At 36.0% G+C, this 27999-nt stretch overlaps 1 protein-coding gene across 1 annotated transcript; it reads right to left on the reverse strand.

The window, feature by feature from the left end:
* Positions 1-120: 120 nt before the first annotated feature.
* On the reverse strand, positions 121-27993 carry LOC120626495 (geranylgeranyl pyrophosphate synthase-like). The gene is made up of 13 exons (XM_039894022.1): positions 27949-27993; positions 24515-24669; positions 23862-24003; positions 22200-22320; positions 20974-21113; positions 12518-12672; positions 10922-11063; positions 8641-8761; positions 5157-5296; positions 3720-3755; positions 2337-2436; positions 1017-1144; positions 121-210 (listed from the first exon to the last, which is right to left on the reverse strand). The coding sequence occupies exons 1-13, from the start codon at positions 27988-27990 to the stop codon at positions 121-123; spliced, it is 1512 nt and encodes a 503-aa protein (XP_039749956.1). The 5' UTR covers positions 27991-27993.
* Between the last annotated feature and the right edge of the window lie 6 nt (positions 27994-27999).

Raw genomic sequence — 27999 nt, forward strand, 5'->3', positions numbered from 1 at the left:
CACAGAAGTGAGAAGTAGTGAGAAGTGCAAATAAAAATATGGATAGATAAAAAAACAACAGATTTTTTTTCTAAATACATTTAATTTTAACAAAATATTTTTTATAATTTTTTAATAATGTTAACATAATTCCTGAATATGTCGATCTTTCCAAGACATGAGCTCATCAAGTACAGCCTCCATTTGTGGGTTACCACCAAGACGTGCCACCTTGAAATTAAAATGTCCAATGTAAGTACACTACAATATGACGAACGAACTGTGAGGTCCCGGGTTCGAACCCGGCAGGGGAAATTTAGAATTTATAATTTCAGAATATTCGCTGGTCTGGTGTGAGGCTTTGACCGTGGTTACCCTACCGAGAAAAACGCGCCGCCATTATGTAGCGTGGAAGTCGATTAGGATTTTAGGAACTCTAACAAGTTGGCCATCTTGGACTGCATTATCTACATATATAAAAATGTTATGTTGGTTTGTGTACGCTTCAAAAACTCAAAAGTTCTGCACCGATCGAGCTGAAATTTTAGCATGATATATAATACGCATCATGGATTGCTTTTATCTATTTTTCTCAACCATTCAATCACAATGTGCCACAGCGAAGCGTGGCAGGCTAGTCATATATAATTTAAATAATCATAAATAATTCAAATAATAAGACATCATCATATCAACCCATTACCGGCCCATTTCAGGGCACGGGTCTCCGCCCACGATGAGAAAGGCTTAGGTCGTAGCCCACCAATCCGCATGGTCTGCGCCCCGTGCGGATTGGTGGGCTTCACAAGAATTTGAGAAAACTATGTAGAACTCTTAGGGATGCAGATTTCCTCTTGGTGTTTTCTCCGTTGAAGCTAGTAATATTTTAATTACTTAAAACGCACATAATATAGAAAAGTTAAAGTTACGTGCTGGGATTCGAAGTCGGCTCCTCGAAAATGAAGCGTAAGTCCTAACCACTGGGCTATCACCGCTACTAATAATAGGTACATAAACGCTCTCATGGCCATGTATACCTCAGCTCTTGCGGCCCGATCAAGTTTAGCCAGTATATCGCGTGTGTACTGCAAACTGCCAACTTTTTCCAGTAGAGACACGCAGTACTTCTTAAGCTGGACGTCTTGAGTTCGTTGCCGTAGAATATCTTTGCGCCGTTCAGGATTCATTGTTATTTATTAAATATATAATAATTACTGGCGTATTTGTTAGAAACCTAATCAGTTTAATAAAATATCTGGCCCATATGAATTCATAGTTATCAAAAGTTTAATTATTTACCAACTTTTTAAAAATCACTAGCATCACGGCTTCCCTGGACGAGCTCTTACAAAAAAACATAAAAAGCATGTAACATCAACTACTTAAAAACGATATCAAGCCGACTTATACATATTTTATTTGTAACGAGCGGTCCCCCGCGACTTCGCCCGTGTATGAGTCCTTACATAGACAGGCTATCGCAGATTTAGAACTTATAGAGAGCAATAGTTCTGTAATACGTTATTTCGGCGTAACTTTAACCGTTTACAAATCGCACGCATCGGAAGCTCTGTATATATTTTTTTCCAATATTATTGGAAATTGATGCTCCGCTCCGCTCTTATTGGTCGTAGCGTGACGTTCTTTAGCTTATAGCATTCCTTGATAAATGGACTAACACAAAAAGATTTTTCCAATTCAAAGCAGTGAGAGAGATTACCACGTTCAACCAAACAAACTCTTCAGCTATATATTGGTATGCAATATGATATATTGTAGATTTAAAAGGTTAAAAAATATAATTAAGATTGAATTGAAGATAAATAAATAAATAAATAAATATACTACGACAATATACTACTACGATAAGCGTAGCTTGTGTTATGGGTACTAAGATTACTGATGAATATTTTTATGAATAATATGCATAAATACTTATAATATACATATAAATAAAAAAATAAATAAATAAATATACTACGACAATACACACATCGCCATCTAGCCCTAAAGTAAGCGTAGCTTGTGTTATGGGTACTGAGATAGCTGATAATTATTTTTTTATGAATATAATACACATAAATACTTATAATATGCAGATAAACACCCAGACACTGAAAAACATTCATGTTCTTCACACAAACATTTTCCAGTTGTGGGAATCGAGCCCACGGCCTTGGACTCAGAAAGCAGGGTCGCTGCCCACTGCGCCAATAGTTAATGATTGTAAAATTTGATACACACTGACTGAATTTCTAATGAATAAATTTATTAATTACTTTGTACGACTTAAAACTGTTATTTTATAGTTCGAAATAAAGGCTTTATTATTATTATTACGAGATTTAAAAGGATACTTAATATCTGACTGCCTTCTGGAGTCTTCATCGCATGTATAATCGGGAAACTGAACTTGCCCTCCGTTATGTCATCACAGAAAGTGGCGTCCTTAATAGCCTTAATAAATAAATAATAGGTTTCATCATCATCATCATTAGCATCCCATTATCCGCCCACTAGTGGGCACGAGTCTCATGCCCAGTAGTGGGCCCTAAGGCAATGGGCCATAGTCCACCACGCTGGCCATGTGCTGATTGGTAGACTTCACAGAGAGAGATCTTAGGCATTCATAAAGTAAACATTACTCAAGATGGTTTTATTGCTTAAGCGACATTTCAAACAATCTTAAAACGTACATAACTCCGAAAAGTTATTTATTTATTTATTAAAACTCTTTATTTGTACACCACTACACAGTTAGGAAAATAAAGGACGAATAGAGAGAAACACAAAAACTGGAGTAGAATAAAAAAGGCCCGAGGCCCTTATCGCTTAAATGCGATCTCTGCCAAGCAACCGTAGGATTAGGACAACAAGAGCGAGAACAAATAGGTGGTGAACAAGTAGGTAAATAACTACATACAAATACATAAACAAAATATACACAAATAAAAACATAAAATAAAATATATATATATATACACATATACATGTGTATATTATGATACGCTATATTAATAGATAGATGAAATAAAGATAAAGTAAGAGGTGCGTGCCGGGTCTTGAACTCGTTCCCCCAGCACGGCTAGCATGGACAGGAGATAATTATCTCCCCGGAGATACAAATTTACCTTTTCCTACAGCTTTATCAACTCTCAGAGCACTGACGCACAAGAGGAAATAATATCCAAATAATATATGTGTCATAATAAACGAGGATAAACTTCTCCTATTCCCTGTTCCTGTGATTTAGCAGGTTGACACATAATGCTTGGGTGTAAATTATTGCTCTAACCAGGTTGCTTCTTTAAATAGTTTTTAAAGGACAATGTGAGATGGTGATAACAAATAAAAATAACAACCGGCTAAGTTTGTTGTGAGCTTCTTCTTAGACCAGGGCGCGTTTGGAACCCTCGTCGTAGCTTTAGTTTTAAGTTGACGAATTTATTTATCGCCATCAACTCATTCATATGTCATATTTTACATGTAATGTACGCATCAAAAGTGCCATCTATGTGCCAAAGAAATATTTGACTTTGACTTTGACTTTGGGATACGATTTTTGTCTTCTTCCCTGCTATAAGGAAAGCTGACCTACCCACTATTCTATTACAGCTTGCTTTCGCCGGTTAGTACTGATTCCATATTTAAACCTTAAATGGTTATAAAATATATTTTTCGGTTTATCTACAACATAAACGATCTTGCAACAGGTCTGTATAGAAGTAACTCCATATTACCTGCGTGTCTTCGGGACCGGGCCACTCTTCTAGTGCCTGCAAATATCAAATAATAACGAAATTATAGATATGTGCTGTTATTTCGAGAAACAACACGATTCCTATCATATAATTATTCACAAAAATAAATAAACACCCTGACACTGAAAATAATCAAACAACATTTTCCACTAATACGAATCGAATCCACAGGCTTCGACTTAGAAAGCAGGGTTTCTGCCCACTGCACCACCGCCAATCAGCGGTCATATGGAAATGACAAGAAAATACCCAAGTGAGTTTCGTTAGTTTTCTAGATACAATGAATAGCCATTAGCGCTAAACTCCAAAATCTAAAGCGTAACAAATCTCTACAAATCCAAAGTGTAATGAGGGATTTAAGAGTGTAGAGGGGTTTAGGGGCGCCCAAGATTTAGATAGTTTACAAGTTGAATTTATTTTTATTTTATTTATTTTTAATTAATTTATCCCAATCCCAAAAAATCCCTCTGGACCTTTCGCAAACGATATGCAGATGTCACATAAGTAAATGACATCTGCATATCGTTTGCGAAAGGTGCAGAAGTCATTTGTGGGATTGAGTATATGCTTTTATTACATGATTCCCAAGGTGCTTTTGGACCTGCCAATGCGTAAGTTTAAACAATGTGTTAAAACATATTTAATAAATCGTGGTTACAAAACGAGTGATGAATTTCTTAGCGAACAGGCTGCTTGAAAGCAGGCTCCGCTCTCATCTCTCACAAGATAGAAAATTTAAAAGATTGTAAACTGTAAAATGATGTTGAAAAAGGGCAATCTGCTAAGTTTCTTGCCGGCTCTTCTCGGTGGAATCTGCCTTCGGTAGCGGTGGTAGAGTCACTACATACAGACTGACTCGACGTTTCAAAAGCACTTATAAACTGGGCCTACTTGAAATAAATGAATTTAGAATTTTTTGAATTTATAATAACACAACACAATTAGACGTGTCGGTGAGGAGTTTTGAGAGATTTGCGAAAAGATAAGTACTTTGCGTTTCAAAAGTTCTAACAATTGAAAAAGTCGCATGCATCGAATTAAGCGTGAGAGAGGGATTCTATTAAATTCATCTAAGTATTTGAAAGAACAGGATTTTTTTCGGACGGGGATAGGATTTTCCGTCCTACATCTTGAAAAGACGTAGTTTACGAACACATTAGGTATTACTTACGACATACTTACGACTTCGACTAATTTAGTAATCGCCACCAACTTCTATGTCATATTTTTCATGTAATGTACGCGTCATCAATGTTCCTATTTGAATAAATAAATATGTGACTTTAACTTTGACTTATCGCCATTACATCGCAGACTTGCGTGGGATAAATGTGTATACAGTATGAAGTTTTAAAGGGAAGAAGTTTATAGTTTTACATTTTCTTTAAAATCTTTCTCTTAAATATTTAAACCTACCTCCTGTTGTTTTAAGTTGCAATAGTCGTCTCTCATCTGGAAGTAATAACCGAGGTGCAACACAAAGTCGGTTAAATCAGTTTTAAATTCGCTGAAAAGTTGCAACACACGTGAAGACAACGTTAGCATACGTCCAGTTTCTGGAACAAAAAAAATCCTTCAAATCTAACATTCATCCCCCATTTCATCCCCTTGGGGGTGAAAAAAAGAGTTACCCTTCATAAAAATCCTATCGTGTAAATGTAAAAAGATTTTACAAATCCGCCTGGGAAGTGAAAAATAAAGTGCATTCAAGCAAGAACAGTTTTATTTCGTACTGGAAGTGCCAAATATCCATGATACGTATGTTTTTATGTACAGATAGCATTTCAACAAATTTAAATAAACGGCTGAGGTGTGGATGAATAATATAGAGCAAGAACAGGTGCTCTTGGAGCTTTAATCACCTACTATTTGAAACCTTCAATCACGTAGATTGCAAAACACAAACACCCGTCCCGATAACCTACTCTCGTTTTGGCTTATTTAAAATACTTTGAAAAATGTTTGTAAAAAAATTTGAAAAATGGATGGGTACCCGTCTTTTGAAGTTTGAAAGATAATTTGGTATCTATAAGTCTCAGCCCCTATCATTAACAAATAACTGCGATCATTAAAGGAAGAATCGAAATCTTAGTCGATTCGTATACTAAAGGTTTACCGAGGACATTTCTAACGATTTTTATTTTGTCCTAGCACTGAAGTCCTCATAAATGTGGCAACTCTTTACGTATTCAGTATTGTTATGCCTTTGGAGAGGGTTCTGCTGATGTCAGCTGAGGAGTTCTGTCCTCTATCTCCAATCAGCATTGTTTTGAGTTCTATATCGGTTAGCTTATCGTAAGCTTATAGAAATGTCTTATTATAATATAAAGGACTACGTAATCGATAAATAAGCTTAGGTGTGAATTATTGCTCTAATCATGTAGCCCTTCTAATCATTTGAAATAATAATGTGATATGGTGATAACAAACAAAATACCCGGCTAAGATTGTTGTGGGCTTCTCCTTAGACCAGGACGCATTTGGAACCCTCGTAGCTTTAGTTTTAAGTTTACGAATATGGCCATTATCTCACTACAGTTTTCTTCTCATTACGTGAGTAATGTACGCATCAAAAGTGCCACCTATGCGCCTACATGAATAAAGATATTTTTGACTTTGACTTTGACTTTGGTTATAGAAAAAAAAAATGAATGTACGGAATTTGACAGTTTTATTATAAATATAGCTAGATATAGACTGAAAAGCGGTGATAGCGTATTGTTTAGTGGTTCGGTCTCCTTCTAGGGGAATCGATTCCCGGAACGCACCTTTCGGAGTTATGTGCGTTTTTAATTTATCCAATTAAAATCACAGAATTAAGCACATGCAGTAACCAATAATATAATTAACACGACTAATGTAGAAGCATCAAAAACATAGTGTTTCTCTTCAGGCTAGGCGTTTACCTAACTAACTCATTTACTTTTACAGATTATTTTACCTCTAATGTTCTAAACGTTTATCATAAAATGGGAGAAATGGGAGCTAGCAACTTTAACGCTGGTGAGAAGTGAGTACTGCACTGTAAAATGCGCATACTAAAATGACTGAATGAGGTTTTTATATGTTCTTAATAATGTGATAATATGTTCTTAATTGCGAGAGACATTACTGAGAGTTCTACAGATTCGGCAAGCGCAGCGTGGCGAACAAAATCACACAAAAAATCATTTTAAACGTAGAACGTTTTAGCATATATATAACCTACATGATATAGACTATTTATTTATTTATTAATGTTTTTTTTTTTTGCTTGTTCATGGTACAAAAAAATAGGTGTGTTTTAGGTGATTAGACTGTGCTTATACTGAAGTGTCACCATTATAATTAATAACAACGTAATTATATTGTATTGGATTTGTGCCTTTTGGAGTAGACTTTGGGACCGTGGGGTCCGGAGGCAAGAGCCCTTTTCAAAGAATTATCGAAAAGGGTTATCGAGTCTACCGGTGATCCTAGAGCGGGCAGTTACCTTGGCCAACGAATTAGTTTGGCCATCCAAAGGGGCAATGCTGCCAGCATCTTAGGAACTGTGCCTCGCTGCGGTGGTTTCGAGGACCTTTTAGATTTTATTTAGTTAGATGGTAAAATGAAATAATTTATTTGCACGCATTAATGCCACGGAATACTACGTAGGTACCTAGCTATCTATATCTATACAATATTATTGTATTGGATATTTTTGTATCGCAAAAAAAATTTAACAAATAAAAGAATGCACTGCATGATAGCCATAGTAGATTTCCTAGTATAACCCATTGTTATAACTGTTAATCTAATTTAATTTAAATATGCTATGTTTAATTGAACTTTTTTCCAGATATAAATGAGAATAATTATTTATAAAAACTATTTAATACATTATTTATCACTATCAACTGCCTCGTTGGTTAGTGGTAATCTTCAACATAAGATTACGAGGTCCTGGGTTCAAATCCCGGGACATGCCAAAAAAATTGTTCGTTTTCTGTTTAAGAACTTTCAGTCCCAGTCCGGAGTTAGGTGGTTGGCGGTGTCACCCCCCGCAACTCGGAGAGCACTTTAAGCCGTCAGGCCCCGTTATTATCACTTTGGATATTAGTCGTTAAAGCCCACCAACCTGCATTGGAGCAGCGTGGAGGGTCTATGCTGCGAGAGCAACAAAAATGACACTTGCTTCAACGGTGAAGGAAAACATCTGTAATATTAAATTCTCTAAACACAAACATAGTCACGTATTTAGTTTATTTCATTTTGGCTTGGTAGTTTATCCCTAAGCCTTTTTTATTTAATGTTATCGTATATGTATAACTACTTTTTGGTTTATACTTTAAGTATATGATAAAAAAAAAAACAATATTACTCTTTTGTGTAAAAACAAAAAGTACTGTTTGCATGGAAAAGGTAATAAATAAATGAATGTATTAGTTACGTTTAGATGATTTGCTACATCCGAATCGGCGTCGATCATAGAAGGTATATTTGGACAGATACGGCTGGTTTTATACAACGTGTATCGGAATTAAGAAATACTGTTGAAGAGTGCATACGTATATTTCATACAGAGTCACCTAACAGAAATATTAAATCAAACTAAGCATATTTTTTTTCCATGCAAACTAATTCGAAACATTCTAAGTGTTTATTTATGACAACCCTTTTGAAGAAAAAAGACCGACACGTGCATAGAACGCTACGCGACGCGTACCAAATAAAGTTACAGGAGCCACTTGTTTTTACTTTTACATGTGATATAAGTGTGATATATGTGATTTCTTTCGGTAAAAACTATGGCAATGGTTTACTCAAAAACTATTAGCGTTACGGTTTCACAAAGAAGTCTCAGAGACAGTAAATAATGTACCTTAAAGGCTGTAACATTTCGGTTTTCATTTACACGTTGTAAATTAATAGCGCTTACTCTGTTCGACCATCGTTTTGTACTCCTCTTCAGTAGGGCACACGAAGTTTTCCCGCCAGTATAGATCGGTACCTTGGCCCCGGAGTGCTTCTAAGAAATCCTGGACGTATATTTCTGATGCCTGAAATTGTTTTTATTCATTAGCACTGTACAATTCATTAATACGTAGCAGACTTGAATACTGCTCTATTGCATGGAATCCTCACTATAAATAAAATAAATATACTACGAGAATACACACATAGCCCCAAAGTAAGCGTAGCTTATGTTATGGGTACTAAGATTACTGATTAATATACATAAATAATTAGAATATACATATAAACACCCAGACACTGGCAAACATTCATGCTCATCACACAAACATTTTCCAGTTGTGGGAATCGAACCCACGGCCTTCGGCTCAGAAAGCAAGGTCGCTGCAAACTGCGCCAACAAGGACAAAATATTGAATGAAGATACTATCTATAATGACCTATTAAATATTACACTCACGAATCGCAGAAACATGATAGATCTTTGTTTCTTACATAAAATTATTAATGGTGGTATTGATTGTTCAAGTTTAGCGGACAGAGTAAGATTGGCAGTACTTAGGTATAATGCGAGATCTTATATCAAGATTAAGCAAACTTTTAGGCCTACATCCACAAAAACTAATCTTTGCAGGTCCGCCCCGATAGATAGAATTGTCTCAGCCTACAATTGTGCATTTAAAAAAGCTGATTTAGATTTTTTCACAATTCCGCACTGAGTTTTAAACGCAAAATTAAAAAACTGTATGTTACGTTATCCTCTTTTATTTTTAATATAGTGTTATATCTTTTGTATATTTTAAATTTATCTCTTAAGTTTTATGTTCTTTATATTGAAGAACGTCTATATTTCATGATGCATGCAGAGTTAGCCTGTATGTGGGGTATACAATGTATAATTCATAATATTACCATTATGTTTATAATAAATTTAAGGCATTGTATATAACGTTGGCTTCCTATTAAATAAATTAATAAATCATTATTGAAACGTGATAGCTAAGTAAGCGGCGCTAGCCCAGTGGGTAGGAGCTCGACCTCACTTTCGGGGGAACGAGTTCGAACCCCACTACATACCTCTAACTTTTCTAAGCTATGTGCCTATTAAGCAATTAAAATATTACTTTCCTCAACGGCGGAGGGAAATATCGTGAGGATGCGTGGGAGTGGAGTAGTTTATGCCGTTATCGTTCTTCATAATGACGTTTGACGGCCGACTGGCGCAGTGGGCAGCGGCCCTGCTTTCTGAGTCCGAGGCCGTGGGTTCGATTCCCACAACTGGAAAATGTTTGTGTGATGAGCATAGGTGTTTTTCAGTGTCTGGGTGTTTATATGTATTTTTTAAGTATTTATGTATATATATAATTCATAAAAATATTCATCAGTCATCTTAGTACCCATGACACAAGCTACGCTTACTTTGGGGCTAGGTGGCGATGTGTGTATTGTCGTAGTATATTTATTTATTTATATTTATTTATAATGTGCTCAAAGGTGTGTGGAGTCCATCAATCCAAACTGGGCCAGCTATGTGGAATTAAGCCTTAAACCGATCTCATTGTGGGAGGAGACCCGTACCGTGCTATAGTGGGACTGTAATGTGTATGATGATTATAACGAAAATGTAAAGATTTTGAAAGCCAAAATACAAGGTTAGTCGGAAATAAAGTGTCTTCATAATGTGCACAAAGGTTAGTGGATTCCACCAATCCAAACTGGGCCAGCTTGGTGGACTACGGCCTTAAACCCATCTCATTGTGGGAGGAGACCCGTGCCGTGCTGTTGTGGGCCGGTAACGTGTTGGTATGATGATGATGGTGACGAAAACGATTTTGAAAGCCAAAATTCAATATTATTCGGAAACAAAGTAAGTACAGGAATAACCAGCTAGTTAAAACGTAACCTTAACTTTTTTATGTAACAACTGACTTTATCGTAGTGGAAAACCATCGCTTATAAACACGCAATACTTTACAGGGTATGTAAGGAATACGTCCTACAAAGCGTCCCAAACCACAAGAACAGAGTATACCTGTGTTCATCAACCTGAAGCGTAGGTAGTTAGGCTATGTATAAATAGTTTGTCCAAGTGTAGATTGAAAGTGTTATGTGAATGTGGATGTGGACCCGCCTTAAATTAGCCGACATTAATAGGACCAATGACGATGATGAGTCCTTGGAATTTCTTACAGATTCTCCTGCCTTTCGCGGAGTATAGAATATTAAGCTTAGTTTTCATAACATACCTTGGGACCTAATTTCATGATTTCCTTTAGTGATAACAAAATTATATGCATCGTAGCGTTGAGCGTGATGGGTACTCCATAGATGCGGTGAGCCGTTGGTATACCACGTCGTATATTTGCAGAGTCCTGCACATCGTCAACTCTAGAACAGATAGAATAGACCCATTTTAGACTTTTACGTAGTCATTGGGTAAGAAAATTGTAGAATGACTAAATAACCCCTAAGATGACTGCTGCCCTTTAAACTAACTTTTCCAACCAGTTGTTGCCGTTCCAACAAGTTGTGATCGTCGTTATACAAATTGCGTAATTTGATAGCGGCAGCTGGTTTATACCTCATCGTATGTTGTGTAGAGATAAAACCCTAACCGTAAAGACCTAGTCTTTTGTCATCTCGGATCTACCAAACTGATAAGAATTATCTGCTTTCTTAAAAGGATTATTTACAAACTTAAATTTAGAACATAATTATTCCATTTTTGACAATAATAATTATATTCTGGAAGATTCGATGTATAATCTTATATATTTAAACGAGCAATTCTTGTATATATATCATTGAAATCTCGGAATCGGCTCCAACGATTTTCATGAAATTTAGTATACAGGTGGTTTCTGGATCGATAAATCGATCTAGATTTAGATTCATTTTAGAAAATGTCATTTTATTCGTGCTTTCCGGTAATAACCGATTTGGTGCAACGAAGTTGCACGGGTCAACTAGTTATAATATATAAGCATCCTAAAGACGTCATCACAGCTCAGTAATGAAGAAAATACATTAACAACCAAGTTCTCTTCTTTTTTAAGACACGATGAAAAGAAGAAAGTGAAATAAATTGTGATGAAATCATAAACACTTAAGCCGGATCCACACTCTCACGTGCAGGCCCAAGAGTGCTAGCTATCCACACATAGGTACCTGTTCTATCAATTGCCTGCTTCGTTTAGCTTTTAAATATTAGGTGTAAGTAACATGTGCAAGTTGCTAGCATCAGTAATTTGGTCAACATACTAACAGACGATATGTAAACGTTATAGCAAGCGCATCCCTACCTAATCTCCTAGGGCAAGTGTACTAAATTTGTGTATTCTAAAAAAAAATCCCCACGGGAAAAGGACCAAATGTTTATCTTCTCCTACAGTTTTATCCACTCTCCGAGTATGGGCGCACGAATTTAATTAATATCCAAATAATATACGTGTAATATTAAACAGGGTCTTCTCTTCGTAGTTTACTTCATTACTGAAGGTCGTTTCCGGATTCAAGTTCCTTCGTAGCAATTTTAATAGCCTGGAAGGCTGTATTAAAATTCTGTTCTATCCTCCGCCTTTTTGATAGCTTCTGTATAATAGATAAAGAGCAACAACTGTACGATTTACAAGTACTGGGACTTACTGAAACTTAAATAGGGTAAACGTCTCCTTGTCCCTGTTACCGTGCACTGGCAGGCAGACAAGTAAATTTTGTCCCTTGCACTGGCAAGAATTACTGACAAAAATTTTTGTCTGTCTTTCTGAGAAGAAAAATTTCCTGAATCAAAACCTGATAGGGTTTTGGGTTCATCCACCACTTCGCACTTGGCGCTTACTTACAGCAGAGTTCCGTTATGCAGCATGTTTACAGTGTCGACGATAAAGCGCAGTTTGTCTTCAGGCACTTGCAGCCAGTGGTTTAGCGCAAGGATGATCTTGACTCGCATCTGCTTCCCGCTGACTTGTAGAAGGTGGGTGTACGGGGCCAGGAGCTCCTAGAAACATTTCATGTAACCTCGGTTCTATCTCATGGGCTTTAAGAGCCAAGGGTTAGGTAACTTTTATTCATAGTTGTAATTGACGGACTATGCAGATGGCTTACTAGATGGTAACTGGAAAACCATCGCCTCTCAGCAAAGCAACATTTCGACAGCAACAGGAATACGTCCTACAAAGTTCCGCCCTATTTCCATTAACATGAGGAGTAATTGTCTGTTCTCATGTGCCAATAATTACACAGACAATCACTCCCCTCAGACAGGAGAACAATTTCAACTTGATACTTCCTTATAGACATAGAAACAGACAAGCACGAAATGATCCGTCCTCAAATGAAAAAGGGAACCATTAATTGGATATCATTCTTAAACGAGTCAACCCAGAATAGGTGACTTAAGATTTCGACTCACTGTTAGTGATAGAAGCTTTATCATCAATGACGACCGATTCGCGCAGTGGGCAGCAACCATGCTTTCTGAGTCCAAGGCCGTGGGTTCGATTCCCACAACTGGAAAATGTTTATGTTTTAAACATAAATGTTTTTTCAGTGTCCTGGGTGTTTATGTATTTATGTTTATTATTCATAAAATTATTCATCAGTTATCTTAGTACCCATAACACAAGCTACGCTTACTTTGGGGACTAGATGGCGATGTCTGTATTGTCGTAGTATATTTATTAATTATTATCTATTATATATCATTGAATAAAAAGGTTCGAAGTAAAGAAGTGAACCCACACAACAACAATCAACTCTATAACTACAGTCAATAAATTATAAATTTATGTCTAGGTAGGTAGGTGAGGTAACGCAAATTACCGAAAATTGCGAAAAAATAACAAAGGTTGGAAACAGGTTCCACAGCCTCATTATATAATTATTTAAAAAAAAAATGCTTACATACCTTTTCTAATTTCGGTTCTCCGTTAATATTTTCTTGCGCCATGTTTATTAGATGGCCTTTAATTTATCTGACAGTTAATTATTATTAATCACTTCACTGTGCTGGATGTAGGTAATGTACCTACCTCGGAATGTTTTAACAAAATGGTTAAAGTTGGTAATTGTATTCACTTATATATATACTCTCTTACCTACATTGACCGAGGAGCGAAACGATGTCTTGTGTATTATTCTTTGTCTAACTGTCATCAAGTAGTTAGGTATAATATGAACTAGCTGTGAGCCGCGACCTCGTCTGCTTTTGTTTTCTAAAAGTCTTGTCTGTTGTTTCCACAATGTCGGTGAAAACTTTTATCATAATCAGTTGCTGACCCGAACGTATGTTTAAAACTAAACAAACTTAGGTATAATTAAAAGAAACCCCATATTCATATCGTAAAACGTTTAATCGTTTTAGTATCTCTAATTACAACATATCTTAATATATATATATCTCCTGTCACGATGTTTGTCCGCGATGGACTCCTAAACTACTGAACCGATTTTAAATTAAATTGGCACACCGTGAGCAGTCTGGTCCAACTTAAGAGATAGGATAGCTTAGATCTTTAAGTAAAGTCACACATTTTATTTTATTTTATTTCAAATTATTTGTCTATAATTAATTGACAGTCACATGTTATATGTATATACAACTATACTCATTTAAGGCTTAGCGATACTGAATACTTTAAAAACAAAATCAAACGCAGACGAAGTCGCGGGCAACAGCTAGTCACATTATAAAATTAGACATAAATCTATCTGAATTTATAGCACACTGTTACTTCACTACAAAGAGGTAACTTCTTCAGTCTTCCCTTGACACTTCTGTCTGGACCACTATTTTTCCCGCCATTTTTTATGACATTCCTTTTTAAATCTGGGTTCGTCATTTTGAATTCCTACTCCAAGTTCCAACTTATACCGACCACAGATTATGCATTATTTTGAACAGTCTGAACGAAGATACTTTTTTATCTTTAACCAAAATGTTCATAAACAGGTATATTTGCTTTTATTATAATAATAACGAGCTTATAATAATAATAAAGATGAGTGCTTTGTTAGAACGTGATGGAATAATCCTTTCAACGACGGATTGACACTGCCAAACAATTTTTGATTGGTTGATTAGTTAGAGAGTGAAGAAAATACAAACAAACAAAAACACTTTCGCATTATAATATTAGCTATGGAAGCCGATTAAGGTTTTAATTAAGTAGTAAGAAAAAAAAATCTGATAAATCTTTTAAATTATAATTAAGTAGTAAGAAAAAAAAATCAGATAAATCTTTTTTTTTTAATTACTATGAATTAATAAAAAGAATTTTAAAGATGTATCTTAAGATCAAATTTGGATACAGGAAATTCGATGTAAAGCTGAAGTGGCAATTGACGGGGCATATAGCTCCCAGGACCGATGGACGTTGAGGTCCTAAGGTGTGGTGCGTCCAGTGGCGTGCACTTGGTTTCTTACAAAGGTATGCATACAGCAGGAAAATTGCATAAAACGGCAATAATCCTCCCGCTATACAAGATATATATAAATTTTAGGGTATGCAGTGCTTTTGTGCATGTATGAAGTGCACGCCGCTCTTGTCCCCAACGAGGTGGACAGACGACATCAAACGAGTCGCTGGGAGCCGCTGGAAACAAGCGGCCCATGACCGTGGATTTAAGAACTCTCTACAAAATGTCCAGCTGTGGACTTCAATCGGTTGGAGTGAAGATGATGACTGCCTTTAAAAACAAAAACAGACGCGGACGATGACGTGGGCAACAGCTAGTAATATATATAAAGTTAAGTAGACATATTTATTGAAATGCAAATTTTTGAGTAACGTTTATTTAGGTTAAGGCTAATTTAGGTTTTGTAAGGTTATTTGTGTAGTAAATTTTACTAATCGCTTATTTGGATAAAGTAAAATATACTTGTTACTAACATCATAAATGATCACCAATAACATTAAAACCATAGAATTAAGAACATACAGAATAACCATTATTGCATCAAGTGCACAATTTGTACACTGAGAAAGCCCGGCGCACGTCCGACTTCACAAACGCGGAATGTGGCTAGCTTTTTCACAGGAAAACGCGCCCTGGTCTAAGAAGAGCCCACAACAAACTTAGCCAGGATTTTTTTTGTTATCACCATCTCACAGTAGAGTTAATGTCGCGCTGTGAAGTTAGAGCAATTCTGAGCAATACCATAGCCTTAGTACAAGATTTGCACTCTCGCAAGCCTTACTATGCAAATCAGCATTGGAGAAAAATCTGCTCGTTATCTCGTCACTCGTGGGCATGGATTAGTTTAGGTCATGAATGGGATGAAAACCATAAGTAATACAAAAATATTCTTTCCTTATTTATTTACATACAACCAAAATTAAACTTAGATTACCATACTTATTCACTGAAGTAAAAAAAATACATAAATGTTCATAAATGTAATTATAGTTTAGTTTTTGTAAATTAAAAATGGGCCACCATACACGCGGCGCGTATTTTGAGAGCGTAACTTAAATCATTTTTAGGTAATTTGGTACCTTTATATTTGTTAAGCAAGTCCGTTAAGAAGATGCTCAAATGAGCTGTTTTATCTGCGTGCGCTGACTAATGTCCATTAGTATATTACGGATACCTATTTTTTTTTAATTTTATTAACAGTGTGGCACAAAAATTGGTCCTTACGTCTGGTGACCCAAGAGCTGGCGCTTATTTAGCCCAACGGCTAAGTCTAGCAATTCAAAGGGGCAATAGCGCCAGCATTTTGGGTACCATGCCCATAAGTGAACAGTTAGACGGCTTATAGTTGTTGTAAATAAAAATTTCAGTTTATAATTATTATTTCCTTACAAAAATATATTTTTCGTTGGTTTATATAAAAAAAAAATTCAATCTATCCGTAAGATTTACAATCTGTAAAATTACACACTTGGTTTCGTTGTTATTATCAAAAAATATCCATACTTTTTTACTTCGCCCATAAACTGATTACAAATAGATTGAATATAGAGAACTGACGTAAATGGTCCGTCGTACGTAAATATAAGAAAGTCATTATCAGGCAAAGATTATTAATAATTAAAAAAAAATCTATCTTTGAGCTAATTTTAATTTTTGATTCACCTACAGTTAAGATTATCTGTCATAGTAAGTGTAACTTGTATCTACATCGTATCGCTCTACTGCTCCTTACAATATTACGTGGGTAGTATTGTGGATTACATATTAACTCACACTTTTTGTTTAGATTTAATAGCTATTATTTTGTTTTCTAATGCTGCTATGTAATTGTTTTCTGTCCCTAATAAATAAAATAAAACCTAAACGTAAAAAATTGTACCATATAAAAGTTACTTAAAAACACATAGCTTTGGAGATCATTATATCTGTTACGAGTAGATATCTGTTAGATATAATGACCAGCATCTCTTTTAATTCATTATTAATGTAATTTTGTCTTAACATTTGAACATTTTGTTACTTTTTCAGTAAAAATTCAGAAATTCATGCCAGAGTATAAAAAATCCTAAGCCGCATGCAAATACTGTAAATAGTAAAATCATATGGTGATTTTTACATTCACTCATTCGTTCATTCGTGTTTCCAAGATAGGAGTTCATCCAGTACAGCCTCCATGTCTGGGTTACCACCAAGGCGGGCCACCTAAAACATATCCCAAAATTACTGTCTTATACAAGATATTGTTCGAAAGAGGGTAGGTACTAGGAGATCATCAGCCTTTAAGGGATATTTAAAAAACATAAAATAGTTTTAAATATTGTATGGAGCCGACAGCGATATATGCTAGAGTATTCTAAGCTTTTTATCTCTGAGTTCCCACGGGTAAAAAATTATTACCAGAATTAGCTATAGCGAAACGTATCTGGATACCTACGGCTAATAATAAAACTTGTTTCAAATACTAGCTGTTTCCCGCGGCTTCTTGCACGTTGTTTTCCGTTTTTTAACAATACTAATGAATAACGTATTTATTAGGATGATGATTAAAATCATGCTTTTAAAAACACCTTCATAGATAATAAATTATTATAGAACGAATGTGATAACTATAAAAAAAAGGTTTTAGTTTCTTTAGAACATCACCCTAATGTTATAATATAGCCTTATAGAGTTACTAGCTGTTGCCCGCGACTTCGTCCGCTTTTGCTCCTAAATGTGGCAGCACTTTAAGTATTTAGGTTAGCTAAGCCTGGTGTAAAATCGTCAAACACTTTCGTCGCCTCTCCCAAGAGAACTAAGCTTAATTTCGGGATAAAAATTGCATCCTATATTACTTCTAATACCTTCAGGAATATGTGTACAAAGTTTCGTGATGATCGGTGTAGTAGTTTTTGCATGAAAGCGTAACAAACAAACTTACATTCACATTTATAATATTAGTAGGGATAGGGATAGGGATAAATGCACCATCTAACAAATTCAATTCGAAATAGTTGTTCAAACAAACTAACTCTTCGGCTTTATAATATTAAAGCCATAGAACTATACATACACACCTCAGCTCTAGCAGATCGGTCGAGATTCTCAAGCACGCCACGTGTGTACTGCAAACTGCCGACTTTGTCCAGTAAGGCTATGCAGTGTTTCTTCACTGCAACGTCTTGCGTTCTTTGCCGGAGAATATCTATGTTACGTTGAGATTTTTTTTAATACTGTTTCTGGAATAGTGGTACTATTTAAAGCTACTAGTACACACACTAAATAGTGCAGAACGTTGCGCTAATATAACAATTTCTGGGTCAATTCATTTCGGTCTCGCATAATACTCTTATGGCAAATGGAAATTACGTTTCATTCGGTCACACACGGTTTCTATCCATTCAATGTTTGAATGGATGGAAACCGTGCCAGCCGTCTGACCTGTGCCAGCTCTACAGGGCACAGGTCAGAATGAGTAGGGTTTAGGTCGTAGTCCACCACGTGCCATTTGGTAAACTTCACACGCCTTTAAGAACATTATGGAGAACTCTCAGGCAAGCAAGTTTCCTCACGATATTTTCCTACACCATAAAAGCAAGTGATACTTTATTGCACAAAACAGACATAAATGAAAGCCTGAAATCTAACCCGAAGAGATGCCGGAGTCCGAACTCCGATGCGATACTATTATTCTTGAATAAAAGGCACTCGTAAATTCTTCATGTTCTAAGAGATGATGATGATGACGATCATTTAGACCCGTTCGCACATGCTCGAAAGTGGATAAAGCAGCCTGAGACAGCCTGTCCACGCTATACCTAGTATTTCCTCCCTTTTTGAGCTGCTCATTGCGTGGATGATCGGCAAACTGTATTTGCCCTCCGTTAGATCTTCGCAGTAGCTGAGCTCTTTGGATGCCTAGAGAAGAAATACCTTAATCAATACAAGTAAAGCATTTAAGGAAAAATGGAAAAAATTAGCTTGGCTTAGCTTGGCTTGGCTTGGCTTGGCTTGTAGACTTCTTCTTAAACCAGGGCGCGTTCGGAACCTTCGTAGCATTAGTTTTAAGTAGACGAATTTAAAATTGCCACCTATGTGCCTAAATTTAAAGAAATACTTACTTTGACTTCGACTTATACAGACAGATAGGAAAATGCATGTTTTTTAAATATTTGAATATAACGACGGTATGTATATTTATTGTATAGAAAAGTGACGTTTGCCAGCAGTGATCGTGAGATTCACGCTTGTCGCAAGCCTGCCGCGGGATATGTAATCTCCCTGCGGTCCTTATGCGCGAGATACGTAATTACTGCACTGGGCAGTTGTATTCTTATAAGTAAGAAGTCCCTTGTTCGATCCGCATCAGGGGTAATACAGGAATTTATAATTTTTGGATTCTCTGGTCTGGGAGGCCGTGACTAGATACAACCCTTACTGACAAAGAGTCGCCGCCAAACTATTTAACTATAGCATAAGAACTAATGATAACCTTACGACGCTTAAACTACAACTTACGAACTTAGGGCCGATTGCCGCAGTAAGCAGTGACCCTGCTTTCTGAGTCTAAGGCTGTGGGTTCGATTCCCACAAGTGGATAAATGGTTTTGCGATGAATATGAATGTTTTTCAGTGTCTGGGTCATCTGTATTTTATAAGTATATTTTATAATATTATTCATAAACCATTCATCAGTTATCTCAGTATCCATAACACAACCTACACTTACTTTAGGGCTAGATGGTGATGTGTGTATTGTCGTGATATATTCATTTATTTAATTATTCCCATAGGCTATTGGATTCATATACTTAACAATAGGTATTTCATTATTATTTTATTAATTAAATTTTCACTATGCCGCATTATCTAGTTATCTCACTATCGGACAACTTTCACAAGTTTCACTCAACGTTAAAATTAAAGATTTTTGTACTATTTAATCAATGAAATCACCAGAATAACCCCGCAGACTTTGACAATTGAAATTGTACACTGTCACACCTCTTTGGAAAAAAAACGTTTGACTGACTATAGCCAACTTCAGGGTGTCGGTTTCTTGTGACGATGTGCGCGCGCATCGTAAAAATTTACTCTCATAACCCTAACACGCCAAAAGAAGTATAACATAAAAAAACGGCTTATAGACTACCGTACGCTTTTATAAATTGTTATTTAGTTACCTGTTTGTCTTCTTCTGACGGCCATTCTTCTAGAGCCTATAAATAACATTAAAAATATTATTAAAATAAAAATTGACAACGTGTCATCGAATCACGAAATATTGTTACACACTGTAAAAATATTAAAACAAAGAAGCATATTTATTTTTACATACAAACGAATCAAAACACCCTAAGTGTTTACTTATGACAACCCTATTGAAAATAAAAGATCGACACGCGCATAATACCAACGATACGCGACGCGTTTCTAATAAAGTGACCGGAGTCAACTTGATTTTAATTTTGCATGTGATGTTAGGGCTGTATCTGACTTATTTCAGTAAAACTATGACAGTGGTTACTCAAAAGCTATTAGTGTTTCGGTTTTACAGATAAGTCTCAGAGAGTAAAAAATGGAGCTCAAGTTCAAGCGGCACACGATCGCAATGGTATTTGAACACTCTACAAAAGACGTATGTACGTTCTACCTTAATGCTCTATTGTATCTATATCTCTGTCAATTTTCTCTATGGTGTACAATTATTATCCGCACTGCTCTCGACACAGCAAAGTGCATACTGCTTTAAAGGTTGCTCAAAGCCGAGTCAAATGGCACAAAATCTTCCAAAAAGTTGTAAGTGGAAGGGGTCACGACCCTTAGCAATGAGGAACAAGACGTAGAGAGAGAGAGTGCAATTATAAATTTTTGGTTGTCATGATGAATTTGTCATATTTACCTCCTGCTGTCTCAGATTGCAATAATCATCTCTTATCTGGAAGTAGAGACCGAGGTGCAGAGCTAACTTGCTGAAATCGGTTTTGCATTCGCTGAAGAGCTGCATCAAACGTAAGCCCAATAAGAACATATGCCCAGTTTCTGAAAAAAAAAAAAAGAGGAATACATCAATAGTTTTTGGTGCCAATTTATATACCTACATAACATATAGGTTAAACAGGTAGGTAAATAAATAAATAATATACTACGTCAATACACACATCGCCATCTAGCCCCAAAGTAAGCGTAGCTTGTGTTATGTGGGAATCGAACCCACGGCCTTGGGCTCAGAAAGCAGGATCGCTGCCCACAGCGCCAGTCAGCCGTCTAGTCGGCAAGTAGGTAATAATATTTGAAAATACGATTGTGTTGGTTAGTATTTTCAAAATATCAGTATTGAACTAAATGCATTCGAATATCAATAATAGTTCCTAAATAGTAAAACTGACGTTGTTCGAAGGGGTGAATTGATGGAGTTAGATTGGTCCGGTGGTACCGAGTAGACCACGTTTGATATACAGTTGTCAAGTTGTTGACTGTGAGTTGTTTGGAGATTTTATATAGTCCATCTGTAGGTACCTAATCTGCGAAGATAAGCAACCTTTATGATAGCTCTTTGCAGAAATGCAATAGATCAGTAGAGATTGGCATGCTTACATTGGACATTTGACAATCTTACAACGGACTATTTGGATTGTTTTACGTTTACATTTACATTGGATTATTAAAGTTCATATTATGAGTTCATAGACGGCCGATTGGCGCAGTTTGCAGCGACCTTGCTTTCTGAGCCGAAGGCCGTGGGTTCGATTCCCACAACTGGAAAATGTTTGTGTGATGAGCATGAATGTTTGCCATTGTCTAGGTGTTTATATGTATATTTTAATTATTTATGTATATTAAGTATTCATAAAGATATTCATCAGTCATCTTAGTACCCATAACACAAGCTACGCTTACTTTGGGGCTAGGTGGCGATGTGTGTATTGTCGTAGTATATTATTTAATATATTATGGTTTAACAAGAAGGTGCTAAGCCTCATGCGCCTGTAATTACACCGGCAAAAACTCTCTTTAGAACAGGACACAGCAGTGATACTTGGCGGGAGAAATAATCATGTAAGTTGTACTTCCCCGGACGAGCTCCTTCCCAAAAAGCTGGTAGAGCTTTCTACTAAAACTACTTACTTTGTTCTACCATATTGTTATATTCCTCTTCGGTGGGACAGATGAGGTTTTCCCTCCAATAAATATCAATGCCCTGACCACGAATTAATTCTAGCATTTCCTCTGAATATATCTCTGTTGCCTGAAACAATTTTCAATTTGTCGTTTAGGTTAGGTTAGACTAAAATTCAAATTTATAATTTTGATTTTGTATTTGAACCTATATTTGCAGTTCTTGCATAAACTGCGTATCCTCAGGTATTGTGTAACTTTAAATTTAGGATAACCGAGGTTTCGTTTTCGAGTATGAAAATACTTACTTGAACATCGGAGTAAAGTGTTAACAATAATTTCTTTAGCTCGTACTTTTGCAAAACAAAAATTAGAAGTACAGGATTTGAGACTTTGAAACAAGTGGCAATAGGTATATATTACTTTAACGATACAGAGTTTATTATTCGAAATCGATGCTTCGATTGCGAACTTGCATTAAGGCCAACGGAAATCATTATTCCTCTTTTTCCCCCATTCCGTATAACTGTCCTTGTTATTCCTCGTTATTGGTATTCTCCTGTCCCAAGTCTATATTTATCCCTACTAATATTATAAATGTGAATGTAAGTTTGTTTGTTACGCTTTCATGCAAAAACTACTAAACCGATCATCACGAAACTTTGTACACATATACCTGAAGGTATTAGAAGTAATATAGGATAATATAAGACTTTTTATCCCGAAATTAAGCTCAGTTCTCTTGGGAGAGGGGACGAAGTTGTTTGACGATTTTACACCAGGCTTTGCTAACCTAAATAAATATAGTGCTGCCACATTTATGAGGCACATGTCTTTCGAAAAACAAAAATAAAAGCGGACGAAGTCGCGGGCAACAGCTAGTATATTTTATATAAGTATTCATCACTTATCTTAGTACCCATAACACAAGCTAAGCTTACATCGGGGTTAAATTGCGATGTGTGTATGGTCGAAATATATTGACTTATTTATCTATTAAAAAAAATAAGGCCACCACGCTAGCAAAGTGCGGATTTGTGGACTTAACATGTCTTTGAGAGCATTAATAAGTCCATATTTTTTTTTCAAAGGTCACGGGTTCATTTCCCACTACTGGAAAATGTTTGTGTGATGAACATGGACGTTTTTCAGTGGCTGGATGTTTATATGTGGGTATATTATAAATATTTATGTATAAGTATTATTCATAAAAGTACCCATAACACAAGCTACGCTTACTTTGGGGATAAATGGCGATGTGTGTAGTATATTTATTTATTATGGAGAACTCTCAGGCATGCTGTGAGCGTACATCCGCACGAGAATTTGGCGTTTTATAAAGAAATGCCATGCCGTAGTGAAAGCTTCTGTTTTTTGACTTTGGCAGAAAATGTTTTTCCGTACTTGATGTAGTACCTACGTCGAACAGCTGTTATGCTAGGTATCGATATTTTAGTAAGGATTGAGAGGGCAATGACGTTGCACACTTTATTATAAATAGGTACTGTGAAAAATAGTGTCTATTTTACTTTCGTTTGTCTACTAATATTTTTTGCTTTAACTTGACTTGTATTTATTATAATACCATAAGAATAGCATAGAAAAGCATAAATGTAAACTGCCAAATTCTCCTGCCGGTGTGCCGACACTATGAAATAAAACAGGCTGTACCACAGGGCCCAGTTGCATGACTCGTTGCAGCACGAGAAAAAAGACGTGTATGCCAGTATTCAGTGTCAACGGTAATCCAAAGACGCAGTGGGCCGCTGGTACACCGCGCCGAACAGTAGAGTTGTCTTGAATATCGTCCATTCTATAAGCAGTAAATTTAAAATATACATTAGTCTACTTAAAAATAACACCAGGCAGCAAATGGTGACACTCGAGAACTAATAGTGGTCGCCCACGGGTCAAAATTATATGATTTATATACAGAAGAATAAAGACCGACACGTGCATAGTACCTACGCTACGCGACGCGTTCCTAATAAAGTGGCAAGAGTCACTTGATCTTAATTTTGCATGCGATGTGATTTCGTTCAATAAAAACTATGGCAGAGGTTTACTCTATAAAGAATTAGCGTTTCCGTTTACAGGTAAGTCTCAGAGACAGTAAATATTGTGCCTCCGAAGCCTTTGGTGTAATATTTCGGTTTTCATTTACACGTTGTATAGATATTTATATGGACCACCGAACTCTCTTCTTGAGATGTTGGCTGCCTGGAACAGATCGCTATGCAGCGATAAGGCAATTTGACCTATTCAGTGTAAAAACTAACTGGTTACAATGACAGTGTAATCATTTATTATTTGCCTCAACTTACAACAAACTCGCGTTGTGCAGGGTGTTGACAGCATTAACGATGTACTGGAGTTTCTCGTCTGGCACTCGCAGCCAGTGGTTGAAGGCTACCGCGATCTTCACTCGAATCTGCTTACCCTTGATCTGCAGCAGGTGTGTGTACGGGGCTAGGAGCTCCTGGAAACGATTTTTTGATGTTTTTTTTTAATGTTCCTAAAAGATATCCCTTGACTGCAGTCTCACCTACAAGTGATTATGCAGTCTGCGATGGTAAGGCGCTAACCTCTTAGGGGCATGGCAGTTATTTGAAACTCCATACCCCTAATCGATTTCTACGCGACATCGTACCGGAATGCTATATCGCTTAGCGGCACGTCTTTATTTTTTATTTATTACATGCAAAGGCGTGCTTAGAGGGTAGGCATAGGGTATGCAGATGATATAAAATGAAGAATATCTTCTGTCAAAGTTATAAAAAACGTAAGGATAGACATTGTAAGAGTTATTAAAAGCCTAACCTTAAGTATTTATGACTCGTACTGGAGATTTTCTACCATATTATAGGCCAGCAACTGTGGCTGGCCTAGTGCGGATTGGTGGACTAGACACTAGTGCGGATTGAAGACATCGTATAGTAAGAACTGATTTTAATTGGGATACTCAGAATAAAAAAAAAAAAACATTTACTACGGAATAAAAGCTCTACGAGGTATTTTTTTTAATATTGTAATTAACTCATTTTCATTATAACTGCTCCTAATAAAATCTGGCAGATGGTTAAATATTTTTATAGACATTGCGTATGGACTTTGTTTGTGGAGTGCTAAATATGAATAAGGGGCATTTATTTATTTTTAGTTTTTTCAGGAAAACGCCGTTCTTTTCCTTTCGTTTTAGTGTTAAATTGTATATTTTTCTTCACACTTCTACTAACGACTGTCGATGATGCAAATGAAACCCTTTTTTTTATTGTTTAGCTGATTAGGTATCCCTAATGATTTATACAGCGTAACGCGGGCTTGTTGGGTTGCCTCGGAATGGGGCTCTGCCAAAAGAATCCCACCAACTACTGCAGGAAGCCTTAATTTTCATGTGGATAAAATGAATCCTATTGATTCAACGGCTGAGCCGAAATTAAGTAAAGTCAAAGTCCAAGTCAAAAATATCTTCATTCAAGTAGGCATAGGTGGCACTTTTGATGCGTACATAAGAATTACACGGTAGTGAGATGATGGCGATAACCACAATCGTAAACTTAAAACTAAAGCTACGAGGGTTCCAAACGCGTCCTGGTCTAAGAAGAAGCCCACAACAAACTTAGCCGGTTGTTATCACCATCTCACATTGTCCAGAACAACACAAACAGACTTACATACGGAGTAACTTAAAAAAATTGTACTTAATTATTAATAGCTTAAGTCTATGATGTGTCGTGCCAATAAAAAGGTTCTGACTCAGCTTAATGCTCCGGATACTAATGTACCCACAACGCTGGTATTCTGTCAGTACCTATTTAGTTGAGGGAAGTCCAGTTATGAAATCACATATAAAAACAATAAAAAAAAAATAGATATATACATAAACTTTATAAAAGAAAGTAAACTTCATTATGGAAAGAAGATGAAAATTCATTTTTGTTTAAGTAGTAATGGCAAAGTATGTTAGTCAGATAATAATTTTTAGTTTTTAGTAGTTATTATTGTAAGATAGTGCCACATTAGATTTTTGAATGTTCAGTAGATAATAGCGATATAATTATGATAAAAAGTCCAACAAAAAAAAGAAAAATAATTTATGGGTACTATGTATATCTTAATATATATAAATCTCCTGTCACGATGTTTGTCCGCGATGGTCTCCTAAACTACTTAACCGATTTTAAATTAAATTGGCACACCGTGAGCAGTCTGGTCCAACTTAGGAGATAGGATAGCTTAGATCTTTAATTATAGTTGCAATTTTATTCTATTGCAAATTATTTGTCTATAATTAATTGACAGTCACATGAGAGTCATACTACTATACTCATTTAAGGCTTAGCGATACTGAATACTTTAAAAACAAAATCAAACGCAGACGAAGTCGCGGGCCACAGCTAGTTATAATATATATATCCGAATAGCGTAATGAAAACAATTTGGAGTAAATTAATAATTAATGAGGAAACCGAATGAGTAGGACTTATTTAATAGTTTTTTTTATTACTTATAGTAAAAAGCAAAGAATTAAGAACAGACAGAAACTTTGTACACTATTAATATTGAATCATCAAAAACCACTCCACTTTGGTAGTGTTTCTCGAACAGACAGTTAGTCACGTCATTCCATTTAGCAGTTGACAGTAATTATTATATCTCTAATGTTTTATTTCCCCATTTTGTAGTAAACGTTAACTCTATAAAATGGGGAAAGTGGGAAAGTTTTATGAGCTAGCAACTTTTCGCGGCTCTGAAGTTGGACGTACGCAGGGCGTTTACACTGTTTTTGAAACAATGCATTGTATATAATAGCTGAATGTGGTATGTTGCATTAAGCACGTTTTATGGCAATTATTTAATGTAATTACCTTTTAACTATTTTGATATTAACAATTGCATTTATGATTTTAGTTTTTAATCTGATAGGTATTTTAATTAATAGTCAATAGTCAAATATTTCTTTATTCAAATAGGCACATAGATGGCACTTTTGATGCGTACATTACATGTAAAATATGACATAGGAGTGAGTTGATGGCGATAAATAAATTCGTCAACTTAAAACTAAAGCTACGAGGGTTCCAAACGCGCCCTGGTCCAAGAAGAAGCCCACAACAAACTTAGCCGGTTGTTATCACCATCTCACATTGTCATTTAAAAACTATTAAAGAAGCAACCTGGTTAGAGCAATAATTTACACCTAAGCATTTTTATCGTTGACGTAGTCCTTAATACTATAATAGGACTTTACTATTAGCTTACGTTTAATACAAACTTTGAACTTTTTCAGAGACATCTTAGCATTAGTTAGTTTGTTGGATGGAAATTGGAATAGGTATAAGAATATTATTGTTATTACTATTAGTAATAAAGACAAAAACACCAGGGTTATGTAGTTTATATATATATACTACGACAATACACACATCGCCATCTAGCCGCAAAGTAAGCGTAGCTTGGGTATGTTATGGGTACTAAGATGACTGATGAAAATTTTCATGAACAATATACATAAATACTTACACACACCCTAATACTGAAAAACACTTATGCTCATCACACAGACATTTTCCAGTTGTGGGAATCGAACCCACGGCCTTGGACTCAGAAAGCAGGGTCGCTGCCCACTGCGCCAGTCGGCCGATTCCAGTTGGAAACGTTCTTCACTGACATTCCGGTCTTAACAATAAAATTATTGAACTTTTCACCAGACACATATATTTATAATTTCACTTTCAATGTCAAATATGAAACTTACCCTTTCTAAATATAACTCTGGATTGATAATTTCTTGCGCCATTTGTGCAAA

Source organism: Pararge aegeria, chromosome 9, assembly GCF_905163445.1.
Source record: "Pararge aegeria chromosome 9, ilParAegt1.1, whole genome shotgun sequence".
In the NCBI taxonomy this organism is placed as follows: domain Eukaryota; kingdom Metazoa; phylum Arthropoda; class Insecta; order Lepidoptera; family Nymphalidae; genus Pararge; species Pararge aegeria.